Source organism: Solanum lycopersicum, chromosome 11 (assembly GCF_036512215.1).
Source record: "Solanum lycopersicum chromosome 11, SLM_r2.1".
Taxonomy (NCBI): Eukaryota; Viridiplantae; Streptophyta; class Magnoliopsida; order Solanales; family Solanaceae; genus Solanum; species Solanum lycopersicum.
In genome coordinates, this window is record NC_090810.1 from 8551798 (window position 1) to 8565106 (window position 13309).

The 13309-nt window shown below is 35.3% G+C and overlaps 2 protein-coding genes across 2 annotated transcripts; both read right to left on the reverse strand.

Moving 5' to 3' along the window:
* Positions 1-1062: 1062 nt before the first annotated feature.
* LOC138339689 (uncharacterized) lies at positions 1063-2603 on the reverse strand. The gene is made up of 3 exons (XM_069291589.1): positions 2251-2603; positions 1986-2156; positions 1063-1750 (listed from the first exon to the last, which is right to left on the reverse strand). The coding sequence occupies exons 1-3, from the start codon at positions 2601-2603 to the stop codon at positions 1063-1065; spliced, it is 1212 nt and encodes a 403-aa protein (XP_069147690.1).
* An 8214-nt stretch (positions 2604-10817) lies between these two features.
* On the reverse strand, positions 10818-12931 carry LOC101262278 (GRAS family protein RAM1-like). Its single transcript, XM_004250538.5, has one exon. It carries the CDS (start codon positions 12288-12290, stop codon positions 10860-10862), a length of 1431 nt encoding a protein of 476 aa, XP_004250586.2. The 5' UTR covers positions 12291-12931; the 3' UTR covers positions 10818-10859.
* Positions 12932-13309: the final 378 nt, after the last annotated feature.

Here is a 13309-nt window from a genome sequence, read left to right on the forward strand (position 1 = left end):
TAATACCATATCTGATATTGTGATGCAGATGACGTCCTTTACGAAAACTGTGAACTCTTTCTTGAGATTTTTCACTTGATTCATCTTTGTACTAGCTAGACGTTTTTTAGACTTCATGTTTTTGGAAATTGAATGAAATAAACCATCCGTATTCTAATGCTCCCGGCATAAGCAATATAAAATAATTCCTACATTTACAGGAACACCGTTAATTTTGGGAGAGATTTCTCCTCCCTTGAATTCTTCATATTCATCCATCGATGAATTTGCTGATTTCAGGGCAAAGCTATAAACATGCGTCCACAGAAAAATAAATTTTCGAGTAGTATTTTGAAAAAGGTAATTGCCAAGTGTCATGTCACGTCAGGCTTAGAGAACTTCTTTGACCTAATGCTTGAAGGTATATCTAATTATTCGATGGGGAGTATTCAAAGCCACTCTAGATTGTCGATAAACCCATATCGAAATTTTGAGGCCATTCTCAGAATTTTTGTCCCAGTTAACTGTATTGGCTTATCTTTCAACTGTCGCTGAGCAAATCGCAGAATTTTTTGAGATCCTCTCAAAAATTTATGTCCAATTGCAAATTTTGAAATATTTTCAGTCTTGACTTATTGAGGAAAAATCTTCTTCTTTAGAATTTTTGAGTCCCTCCCAAAAATTCTGTCCCAATTTCTACTGTAAAGAGGAATAGAAATCTTACGGGAAATATGACTGAACCCTTGTAGCGCCTACGTATCCCATTGAAGTAGAAATCAGGTCAAACGTAGTTCCCTCTCAAGGTTAACGACAATAAAAAATTTACAAAGAAACCGACTGAGGCCGACATAGGCCGCCTACATATCTCATTATTGAGAATTCAGGTCAAACGTAGTTCAAATACAAAAAAATATTTAAGGGATAGATGGGGTAACCGAGGCCGACATAGGCTGCCTACGTATCTCATTCTTGAGAATTCATGTCAGACATAGTTCATTACAGAGGGGAGGAGATTTGAAACAAAACAAATACAAGCAAACAGAATGATTACAAGTAAATAACAATAAAATACAAACTCAAACTTCACATGTAATATCTCTTGACAACATCTGAGTTGATCGGTTTCGGCCATGCGGTGCCATCCATCTCCGACAGGACCAAAGCACCTTCAGATAGTACCTTGCGAACCATGTAAGGTCCTTGATAATTCGGTGCAAATTTTCCTTTGTACTCATCTTGGTGAGGAAACATGCGCTTAAGTATTAACTGACCAACTTCAAAAATTCTGGCTCTAACTCTCTTCTGGAAAGTGTGAATCATTCTTTGTTGATATAGTTGACCATGACAAACGACAACTACTCTCTTCTCATCAATAAAGGTCAACTGATCAATCCGCTTGCTGACCCATTCAACATTACTCAATTTTGCTTCTTGGATGATCCTCAAGGATGGTATCTCAACTTCAGCCGGTATGACCGCTTCCGTTCCATATACTAGCAAGTATGGAGTAGCTCCAGTCGATGTTCTGATAGTCGTTCGATAACCCAATAAAGAATATGTCAACATCTCATGCCGACATCGATGATTGTCAATTATTTTCCTTAGGATCTTCTTGATGTTCTTATTGGTGGCCTCTACAGCTCCATTCATTTGAGGACGATAAGCGGTTGAGTTTTGGTGAGTGATCTTAAATTCCTCACAAATATCTCTCATCAAATGGCTGTTGAGATTCGCACCATTGTCAGTAATGACGGACTCTGGTACTCCAAACCTGCATATAAGATTGTTGCAAACAAAATCAGCTACAACTTTCTTGGTCACGACTTGTATGAAACTGCTTCCACCCACTTGGTTAAATAATCAATGACAACAAAAATAGATCTGTGTCCATTAGAAGAGGCTAGCTCTATCAGACTGATGACATCTATACCTCATGATACAAATGGCCAAGGTGAACTCATAGCTTTGAGTTCATAAGGTGGCACTTGGATCAAATCACCATGCACTTGCAACAATCATTCTCTATAATCATCCAAAAATAACCGGCTCGTAGGATCTTCCTTGCCAAAGTGAGTCCATTCACATGTGCGCCGCAAACTCCAGCATGTATTTGTTCAATAAGTTTCGCAACTTCAGCAGCATCGACACATCTGAGAAGACCCAAATCTGGAGTCCTCCTATAAAGGATTTATCCATTTTGAAAGAAATTGAGAGTCATTAACGTATCGACTTCCTCTGATTGGATATAGAATCTTCAGGATATTGAAATACCATAATAAACCATCTTGTTCTACTTCAACATGTGAACAATGGATTGGATGTTCCTTCAACTTTATATCCAGAAGATCTATATAATCAGTATCTGGATGTTTAATCATTGAAGATATGGTGGCAAGAGCATCGGCCAACTCATTTTGTATTTTGGGAGTATGTCTGAAATCAATCTTACGAAATCTAGTATGTCTGAAATCAATCTTACGAAATCTTTTGCACAACTTTTGTATATATTGTACGTAAGGTATAATCTTCGGATTCTTCACGGCCCACTCTCCTTGAACCTGATGAATCAACAGATCTGAATCTCCAATAACCAACAACTCATGGACATTCATGTCGATGGCCATTTTCAACCCGAGAATTCAAGCTTCATATTTAGCCATGATGTTCGTGCAATTAAATCGGAGTTTAGCTGGCATAGGATAATGTTGACCTGATTCTGACACTAAAACCACTCCGACACCTTTTCCTTGGTGATTTTCTTCTCCATCAAAGAATAATTTCCATCCAGAATATATTTCAGAATTATCTTCACCTACAAACGATACTTCTTCATCGTGAAAATAAGTCTTGAGCGATTCATACTCTTCATCAACGGGATTTTCTGCAAGATGATCAGCCAAGGCCTATGATTTTATCGCCTTCTAAGTCACATACTCAATATCAAATTCACTCAACAACATTTTTCATTTGGCCAACTTTCCGGTCGACATCGCCTTCTAAAAAATATACTTCAATGGATCCATTTTGGAGATAAGATATGTGGTACAAGAAGACAAATAATGCCTCAAACTTTTGAGTGATCCAAGTCAAAGCATAACATATTCTCTCAAAAAGTATAACGAGACTCATATGGCGTGAATTTCTTGCTTATATAATAAATGGCTCGCTCCTTCTTCCCTGTTTCGTCATGCTGTCCAAGAACGCATCCAAATGTGTTATCTGAGACAGACAAATACAACAACAATGGGCTCCCTTCTCGCGGAGGAACCAATATCGGTGGGTTGGACAAATAGTTCTTGATAGCATCAAAAGCAATCCGACATTCTTCAGTCCACTTTGTCAAAGCGTCTTTCTTGAACAGCTTGACGATAAGCTCACCCACACCACACTTGATTCAGCTATGAATCGACTGATGTAGTTCAACCTCCCTAAGAAACTCATCAGTTCTTTCTTGGTCTTCGGAGGAGATAACTCTTGAATTGTCTTAATATTGGAAGGATCGAGCTCAATACCTTTTCTGCTGACTATAAATCCCAACAACTTGTCGGCTGGCACCCCAAAAGCACATTTAGCGGGATTTAACTTCAAATTATACCAACGCGGACAATTAAAGAACTTATTTAAATGCGTTAAGTGGTCCAAACTCTCGTGAGACTTGATGATGACGTCATCCACATACAACTCGATCTCCTTATGAATCATATCATGAAATATAGTCATCATAGCACTTATATAGGTAACACCAGCATTCTTGAGTCCACATGGCATCAACCTATAATGATATACACCCCAACGCTTAATAAAAGTTGTCTTTTCTATATCTTCCTGGTCCATCAAAATATGATGATAACCTGCGTAATAATCCTCAAATGACTGCATTTCATGCTTAGCATAGTTATCAATCAGAATATGAATGTTTGTCAACGGAAAATTATCCTTTGGGCTGGATTTGTTAAGAACCTTGTAGTCGATATAAATTCTGATTTTCCCGTCTATTTGGCGACCGGAATAAAATTGGCCAACCAAGTCGAGTATTGTGTCACTTCCACCAATCGAGACTCAATCTTCTAGGTGATATCTTCTTTAATATTTAAACTCAACTCATGCTTGAACTTCCGAGCCTTCTGTTTCATTGGACTAAACCCTGGATTGATCGCCAACTTGTGAGACACCATATTGGTAGTCATCCCTAGCATGTCGCTGACTTCCCAGACGAACACATCGATGTATTCAATGAGTAAATGAATAAGGCCTTTTCTTTGAGCTTCATTCAAGTGAGCGCTGATTTTGGCCTCTTTGACACACTTTTGGTCTCCCAGATTTACAGTTTTAGTTTCCTCTAAATTCGGCTTATGCTGATTTTCAAACTACAGAAACTCTTTAGCAACATATTTTGGTGCCTCATTTTCCTCTTCGTATTCATCAACCTCGTCATCACCTTCCTCATTTTGTTCGTTCAGCTCGTGACATGACATGGCATTGGCAGGTTTAAAACTTATAATACTGAAACTACAAATAAACAAATTTAAGAAAGTAAAATATAGCAAATAAATAATTAAGCAAATTTTCAATAAAGGAGGCTTTCAATTAAATTGGAAGAACAACGCAAACTTTGGCCATGGCAAGGGCCATATTGCCTTTTCAAACATCATAAGAAAATTTAAAAGTTCAATTAAGTAAAATGATGGGTCTCGGACCTCTTCCGGAATAGCACCAATTTAAATATGCATAAATCATGCCCTTCTACCAAGGAGTTTGGGAAATTAGGATGGGCGTGGAGGTCCAATTCTGTAGCATCTCCCCAGGCTCAACATCGCGGATTCTTGTCAGCTCGACCTCGTCCTCAATAATAGCATTGATCTCTTCGAAAAGGCCACAGATTCCTTCTCGAAGTTCGTCATGCTCGCCATACTCCCAGACTGGGAATACATGTGGGGGATTCCCTTAGCCAATTCTTTATCATTGTTCTTCTTCACCTTCACATCATCATCTGTGCGGATGTACCCAAAACCATATCTTGCTCCTTTAACGGGAACTTGAATAGGCTCAATAATTCCTTGGGAATTCCTTCCCAATCTGAACCTTGGTTCGAATCCACTCTGCAACATTATAGTAGCGATTATTTTGTACACAGCAGGCATGGGACCCAAGGGGATCGAGACCTCTGTTATCATCGTGGAGAATGGATAATACCTCATTCCAAACCAGATCACTGTGGACTTCTAGCACCATCTTCTGGAACAACGTGAAATAATGACAAATGAATCGGGTGTATTCACTAGGCTTTGACTGATCATAGGTGAGGACAATATTCTAGGCCAACAAGTGCGGGATGTTCCCAATGTCGATTGGGCAGCAGATTCTCGCCTTAAGCTGCATGCATTATTCTATAGTATGCCCTTGCTAGTTCGGGTGAAAGGCACATACTTTTGAAGAGTTTTCTTTCCGAAAGACTGAAGCCACTCCCTCATGAGGCTTCCACCCAAGATGTTCGTACAAAATGGCGCAAGACATAACTTTTGCTCCTACGCGATGTGTCGGCTCGTAGGTCGGAAGAGTGATCCATCTGTCTCCTCCTCTCAGATAACCTAGAAATGGAGGCTTGTAGATGATTTCCTCGTCAATGTCTTCGCCAATCACTCCAGGATGAGTGTCATCTGGACCACTACTAGCATCTTGCTAGCGAATAGAGTATTTTACGTTTATTTTTATAGAAGTTTGGCGATCATGTCATGGTGGAAAGCTTTGTTCTTCTACCTCATTTCATCTTCCCTTATGGTAGCGAATTCCTCCATCGCCCCCATCAATTCCTCATCAAGTTCCGCATTTCTGTCTAGCATATTTGTGGTTTCTGAATCTATCTCTACTTTTCTTGCTTCCCTTTCCTGAATCCTCATTAGAAGCATAGCCAGCTTCTTGCCTAAGTCTTTCTTCTCTGACTTCTTGAATTTCTTGCGTGATTTATTCTATCTTTCTCTCTAACTTTTCTTTAGTAAATTCCCTCTTGATACTCTTACCCTTTTCTATAGCTGTGATACTTCCTTACCTGAGATGATAGAGTACAAATTTAGGATTTAGGGTATGAGATTTGTCTTTTGAGTGAGAAACTTAACACTTAAAAAATTTTGGTCGGACATTTTGTAATAGCGACTTGTGTGTATATTTTCTAGAAATTTGTGGAAAGGAGTTGGTTAACGATATCCTTATTCAAAGATACATATCACATAAATAGCTAAAACACATATATCGCATCTTAAACATGCTTGTGACTCTTTTATGCCAAGGGTAGGCCTAACGAATTGAAGAATGTATATACTTTTTAACCCAACTCATTATCCCAAAAATACTTCATTAATAACATCCAATATGTCTGATAAACATAAATAAGTTCTGAAAATAAATTACAAAACAAAGTACAAATAAGTCAGTCCCACGCAGGGGATGGTAAATAAAATTCAAACCTCCTCTGATCCTTCGGCAAGTCTGATTCTTTTTGGCGATGTTTACCTCTTCCCACATAGAATATCTCTTCTCCCATTAATGATCTCCGCCAATCGAGCTCCTTCTTGATGTCTGAACCCCTCTATCGACTGAATTTGTTGTTCCATATTATTATCTAACTCTGTCATGTACTGTCTGGATCTTTGTAGCTCTTGCTTCAATTGAGTTATGACTTTGGCGTCTTCTGAATGATGATGCTGATGCTCTAATTCATTCGTATCAAGATTCTCCTAAAGTTGGTGAAGTCGGACTTGATGTTTGGCTCCAACATCTGCAATAATGTGAGGAACGTTTGGACCAGGCTCAATAGTTCCAGCGGGGCTCTTTTTCAACCATTCTTTGTACTCTCGTCTCTCAAGAACATTCTGGATGAAACATGTTTGGTACAGGCTCACCCAATACTCTGCTAGACTTCCACATCCTACGCATGTCTTCAGCAAATGCAACTCGTCCATTCTCATGGTCAGTTGCAAATTTTCTCAAATTTGCAATCTGGGCCAACTCTTGTTTCCCTCCTAGTTGTCTTAGACTCGACCAGGAGCATATGGTCTAGTCCCTCTTAACCCATCAAATACAAAGTAAGGAACCTTTTTGTTCGAACCACCATATATTTAGTTACCACCAGACTGTCTATCAACCACTGTACGACTTCCTCTCTCAACCCTCGAAGTCTCGGATACCAAAAACTTTTTTCTCCAATCATGTTGCAACGATTGTGGTACAACCATCAATCATGACCATCTAGCTCTTCTGACCGCTTTAGAGGATCTGGTTCTTTCGGGTTAGGAGTCTTGATCAAATGTCGCATCATCCACCATTGCAGTATCAGATTACACCTTGAAGAAGCGTTCTCCGCTTTGACATTTGTCTAAAGCCTTTAGATGTCGGCCAAACTCATAGGCACTAAGGTGTAGTACTTGGTTGATGATTTGTAGTCCACTCCGTAGAAGATGGCATGAGTGACCATAAACACACTAGGATGAATGGTGTATTTTGGCCCTTAAGGAAAAATCATCGTTCCATGTAAGCATATTGCAATGGCAAGGGGACGAGTCTCGTTTCATTTTTCTTTTGAAATGAACTTGTTTTTATATTTCTCATAAGCCCTTGCACGTTCAAACCGGTAATATAGTTTTCTGAAAGGTATATTTGGTACATGGATCTTGTCCATCCACTCCGTTTTAACCAATGACAAATTTTCTCTAATTTTGGTGAAATCCCATATTGTGGGATTTAGGAGATCTGTATCTGGATGACGTTTTCTCTTGTTTCACATGGAGACACTTTCGAGGTTGATAAGGAATTCTTCAATAGTTGGTGTCATTTCCACTCCCCCCAACCGAGAGACCATGTTCTCACTATCCCAGAATTTCATAATCATTTCGATTAAACCGAGCCAAGCATTCATTTCTAGCAGCGATGTAAGATAGCCTATGTGTTTTTAAATTATCATCTTGTCATCATTATTAATGAATCTCCACCATACTTTGAGGAAGGGATCGGGGAAGATAACCATTCTTGTTTTCAAAGGCGTATATCGAATCCATCCTACAAAAGTAGTAGACAAAGATTAATTAACCCCCACCCCCACAGACAATAAATTGTTAAAATACACATACTTATCCTTCAATCAACACGTAAGCATGGTTGTCTATTTTTTTGGCAATTTGAGCCAATTAGACACAAGGTGGGCTTCTAATGGGCCCAACACGCCTTGGGCGTTGGGTCATCTTAGTTCAAATGTTCCTACATTCGGGATTTGGCTCAGCTCTTTGCTAGTTTACTAGGAGTGGCTTTTGAAAAGATCAGAAACCCTAATGGACAATTTGGGCTGGAACTCGCGACAACCATTGGACGCATGACGAACCAATAAATTGCCGTTAATTCTGAAAAAGGGCGAGTATAAAAAAGTTCGGCTGCGGTTCCGCAAACCATCCTTTAATAGATTATACATACATCAGAAATATGTCATGATATGCAACGCCAGTTTATAATTTATGCAATTTAATCACATATAAGCAATTTAATAGTAACAATTAATCAAAATAGTTCAGTCCTCTTGGTTAGAACTTAATTAATCTCCACCAGAGTTGTCATTTTTGTTTTACAAAAATATATGGTAAAAGGAAAAATGATTTAGTTTCGGAAAATCAATTGATCTTATGATTTAAGAAAAATCGCCTTTCCAAATTAACAGAGTCGCCACTTGATTTTTTCGTAAAAATCAATAAAACTTACAATCATTAGATGGGTTTAAGGTGAGGTAAGGCTATTAATTTGGTGTGGGATGCTGACTTAGACAGGTGTGGCCTAAATTTAAATCTTAGATGGGTTTAAGGTGAGGTAAGGCTAGAGTTTAGAGTTTAAGCAAAAAATGAGTTAAGTTAACAAATTCGACTAAATTCTAAATAAGACGAATTAATATTAATTAATTTACAAACTTCTTAATCTTAACGAAATGAAATAATCAAATCAAAAAATCAAAATTATAGCCATAATTTAAACAAAACTAATTTAACGAAGTAATCACTAATAATAAAAAAATTTGAGATGATTTTCGAAATGTTCATAATATACTAATTATATAAAACACAAACACACACACATAAACGGTAAATTAATTAAAAATAACTTGAAAACTATTTTGAACTTTATAAAAACTAATTATTTCAAATCGTTTGAAATTTAAGAAGCTCGATGATTAATATATATTGTAGAGGTCCAAAATTGGGTGTCAACAGTAGCTACATGTTAAAAAGAGGAGAGAGAGGAGAGAGGCGTGAGAGGGGGAAACAAGTAGGAGAAAGGTGAAATGTATATGTATATTGGTTAGATAATTGCATACTATACATATGTATTTGTATATATTGCAAGAGAGATTGGGAGAGGGAGGAGAAATGTGAGAGAGACTGGAAGAGAGAGGAGAGAGGCGAGCGAGCGAGAGATAGCAGAGAGTGGGGGAGAGAAGTGAATTGTATATGTATATAATTGTATATTATACATATGCAGTTGTATATATTAAAGCGAGACTGGGAGAGGGAGGAGAGAAACGAGCAAGATTGGGAGAGGGAGAAGAGAGACGAGCGAAAGAGGGTAGAAGTGGGAGGGAGGTGAATCGTATATGTATATATGTTGAAAAATTGTATATTGCGAATTATACATATACAAACTTGACAAATTATACAAACTTGAAGTCATCTCATGTAATTAATGTATAATGTTAGTTGCGTGATAATTATAGCAAACTATAACTATGATGAGTAATTAAATTGTATAAATTTGCTTAACCGCGTAATTTTCCTTTTAGAAATACTATATTAGTAGTTTGTGTGAATACTATGATTCAATTCTTCTCTTTAGATTCAGTTTATTGCATGAGTTTATATAATTCAATGGTAATATTATGTTCATTCATTTTCTCCCTGAATTCACTTGATTGTGTGAATTTATAGAATTCAATTGTAATGTTATATTTCATTTGATTGTATGAGTTTATATTGTAATACTATAATTGATTCATTTTCTCCCTAACTTCAGTTTATTATGAGTGTATAGAATTCAGTTATAATACTATAATTCAAGTGTATGCTTTGTATATCACAACAATTGATCTAATGGTCGAGGAGCATAAATCAAACTTCATTACTTGATTTGTGGGATTTTTTCCTTGATTGGTGAGATTATGCATGATTCGTGGTATTTTTTTAAAAAAAAATCATCACATTTATTATTAAATTGAGAGTCTTATTTGTATAAATATTTAATAGTCACGTCAGATATACAAATCGCGACCTACTCAAACTATAGAAATATTAGCTATTTTTGCCTCATTATGTTTCAAGTCTTTGCTATTTTCTAAAGCTCCTCTTGGCACACAAATTTTCAAATATTTATTCAAAGTAAATAAAAATTATATCAATCTATATATTATTATGGGATTTAGAGATATATTTAGTCAAATTGCCTTGAAAGTTGTTATCAAAATATTTTAATCTTTGCAAAATAATTATTTTCAATTATTTGATTTGAAGAACCTCAAAATTAATCAAAGTTGGGGAGGGCCAATATTGAGTCTCTCACTCTATAGTATTACAATATGAATGAGAAATGAATTGTGAATTATTGGTATTTTTACTCGGTACACTAAAAAAACTGTGAATTATATGGTAATTTTTTTGAGTATGAGTTAGAAAATTCGCAGGAAACTTATTTTCCTGCAAATTTTCATACTAATTCTCAGGAAAATTTCCACGTAATTCACAATTTTCTTATAGAGATATGCATCTGAAGTGCAGCAGTTACGAACTTTCCTTTGTCATAAAAAAGATATTTTGAACTTGCAAAAGAATTGAAGAATATCTTAATTAGAATAGGTAATTTTACAATACACAATGCCATGCAGATGCAGTTACAATAGACCTATCTTGCCATGCTAGAGAAATAGCTCTTGGATCCTCAATTTCAAAAACCCTAAACCCTCCATTTATTCCTCCATCAATTTGTATTGTAGAATTAGAATAACTTCTAATTTTCATAAGCAACTTTGCTTGCATTATGTTCTTACAACTCAATGGAACTCCTATAAATCCATGACTTTCCATTCTCCCTTTACATGTCTCCATTTGTTCATTATCATCATTATATCTTGATGATGAATTATCATAATTCAACACATTCTTGATCTCTTTCCCAAGATGGTTTTTTTCAATACTCAATCTTTCAATACTATCAATAGGTAAACAATCATCTAATGAATCAAACATAGCCGCGAAATAATTCAATGAATCCATGAATCTTGGCATGAAATTTGTTTTAGGGATTTTACATCCTTCTTGTTCCACTATAGTAACTATAGAAGGACAAAGATCATGTACTTCTTTCAATGTCTTTGAAATCTTGGAATAAGTACTTAATGAGTTCAAATGAAAGATCAAATTTATAGCTAATGTTTCATTTTTCCTTTTTGTTAGGTTACTCAGTTTATATCCACTTAAAACCCCTTGAAACTCAAAAGATAAATTTCGAAAACCCTTTGCAAAACTAACAAGTCTTGTCTCAGTTTCTCTCAATTCATCGATAGTTCTTCCATATCCAGTGATCTTGAGAGAAATTCTATTCAATGTGGTTGAGTTTTCTGATAGAGATTGAATTAGAGAAGGCCATTGAAATCCATAAGATATGTCAAAAAAGTCTATAACATGCAATAATCCATTGTTATATTCTAATTCTTTCTCAAAGACTTCAAGAATGGCTTGGTTAGATGTGAAATGAGCAAATTGATAAAAAGGAGAAACCTTGTAGAATTGAGTGAAAGCCAAGAACTCTTCTTCTTGTGTTGGTGGCTTCATTATCATGTCATAAAATGGCGATTTTCGCGTTAATAGTCTTGCTATTAATCCATCAGCAAAATAGGCAGCCATTCTTTGGATTGAATCACCAAATAAGGTAACATTTTGGTACAATTCATGTAGATTTTCAATAGCTAAATTCATGCTATTTTCATCAATAGATGTGGCTGAAATAAGCAATGAATGGATTAGGTGTAGGCCTTTTCCATCATTAATAATATGACCTTTTTTCTTTACATCATTTTTTAACATCATTTCTCTCAACTCTAAAAGACTTAATATTTTTCCTTCACAATTACTTTCATTTAAATCCCAAGTATTGATGAAATTCATCATTAATTCCCTCCTTTTTCTCTTCTTGATGATCTTCTTATTGATATGATTATCACAACATGATGAATCATTGACTATAGCAAGTCTAAGACTCAACAACTCTTCTTCATGATCTACAATATCTCCCATTTTAATTTGTGTTATATTGGTAAATAGAAATTAAATAATAAATTGAGGAAAAATGTATAGAGGGTTTTTTTCTTTGGAGGAATTGAACAATTATTAGGCAAGCTTTATATAAGGGAAAATATGAGATGGGAATTTAAATATTTTCTTGTCATTTTGTGACAAGCCTAGTAGGACAAGGGGGAAGGTATAAAGTGTTTGATTAATACAAAGGATTGAAGGGTATCTTTTTGTTAAGGAAAATAAATAAGTGTTCAATGTCAAGATAATTACTTTTTTTTTTCTATAAGTATTTATTCTTTGAAGTATATAAAATGGCTCCCACATGTATTTTTTTAAGGAAAAAATTGTTTAGTTGTTTGTTTTGATCATCGAAATTTGAAATTAATTGTTAATTATTAATTTGTTCACGAATTGAAATAACTATAAGTTAAAATCAAAATCAAATAAATTTAATTTAATTATTTAAACCGACACCAAACGTGCAATCAAAATGAAATTTTTTCTTAAAAAAAAGAGTAACTCATTAAAAAAATATTTTTAAATCATTTTCAATCTTATAGGAGTAATTTTTTTTTATATTCAATTTATGAAATTACGCTGAATATGTTATTGTGATACGCTAATATTATATTAAAGGTAAAAGAAAAAAAGATGCCAAACATGAAAGAGACAAAAAGAACCTAAAAAAACTATATATCTAACCTACCGTCCTTATATGGACAAGTTTTTGGTATAATAAGAAGAAGAAGAAAAGAGACCCTCCTTTCTAGATGCTTTAATTTTCTACCAAATGCCTACATTATTCTATTTCTTTTTAATATTAATCTAATCATAATTAATTAAGTCTAAGATAGTAGTTGCACAATTCACCTTAAAGTTGTCATTATCTATTAATTTTATTCAAATATATTCCTCAAATAGATTCCATTTTCATTCAAACTACTTTTCCTATTTTAGATTTCTTGTGAAATGCGATGGACGACTATGTTTCGTAAAACGACGAAAACATCTATGTATCT

What these genes read in the sequence shown, in the direction of transcription:
- LOC138339689 (XM_069291589.1), bottom strand. Translation starts at nt 2,603, where the DNA reads ATGGCCATCGACATGAATGTCCATGAGTTGTTGGTTATTGGAGATTCA. An exon ending in GAACAAGATGGTTTATTATG is followed by an intron (nt 2,157 to 2,250) that starts GTATTTCAATAT and finishes AATCCTTTATAG; the next exon opens with GAGGACTCCAGATTTGGGTC. An exon ending in ATAGAGAATGATTGTTGCAA is followed by an intron (nt 1,751 to 1,985) that starts GTGCATGGTGAT and finishes TCTTATATGCAG; the next exon opens with GTTTGGAGTACCAGAGTCCG.
- LOC101262278 (XM_004250538.5), bottom strand. Translation starts at nt 12,290, where the DNA reads ATGGGAGATATTGTAGATCATGAAGAAGAGTTGTTGAGTCTTAGACTT.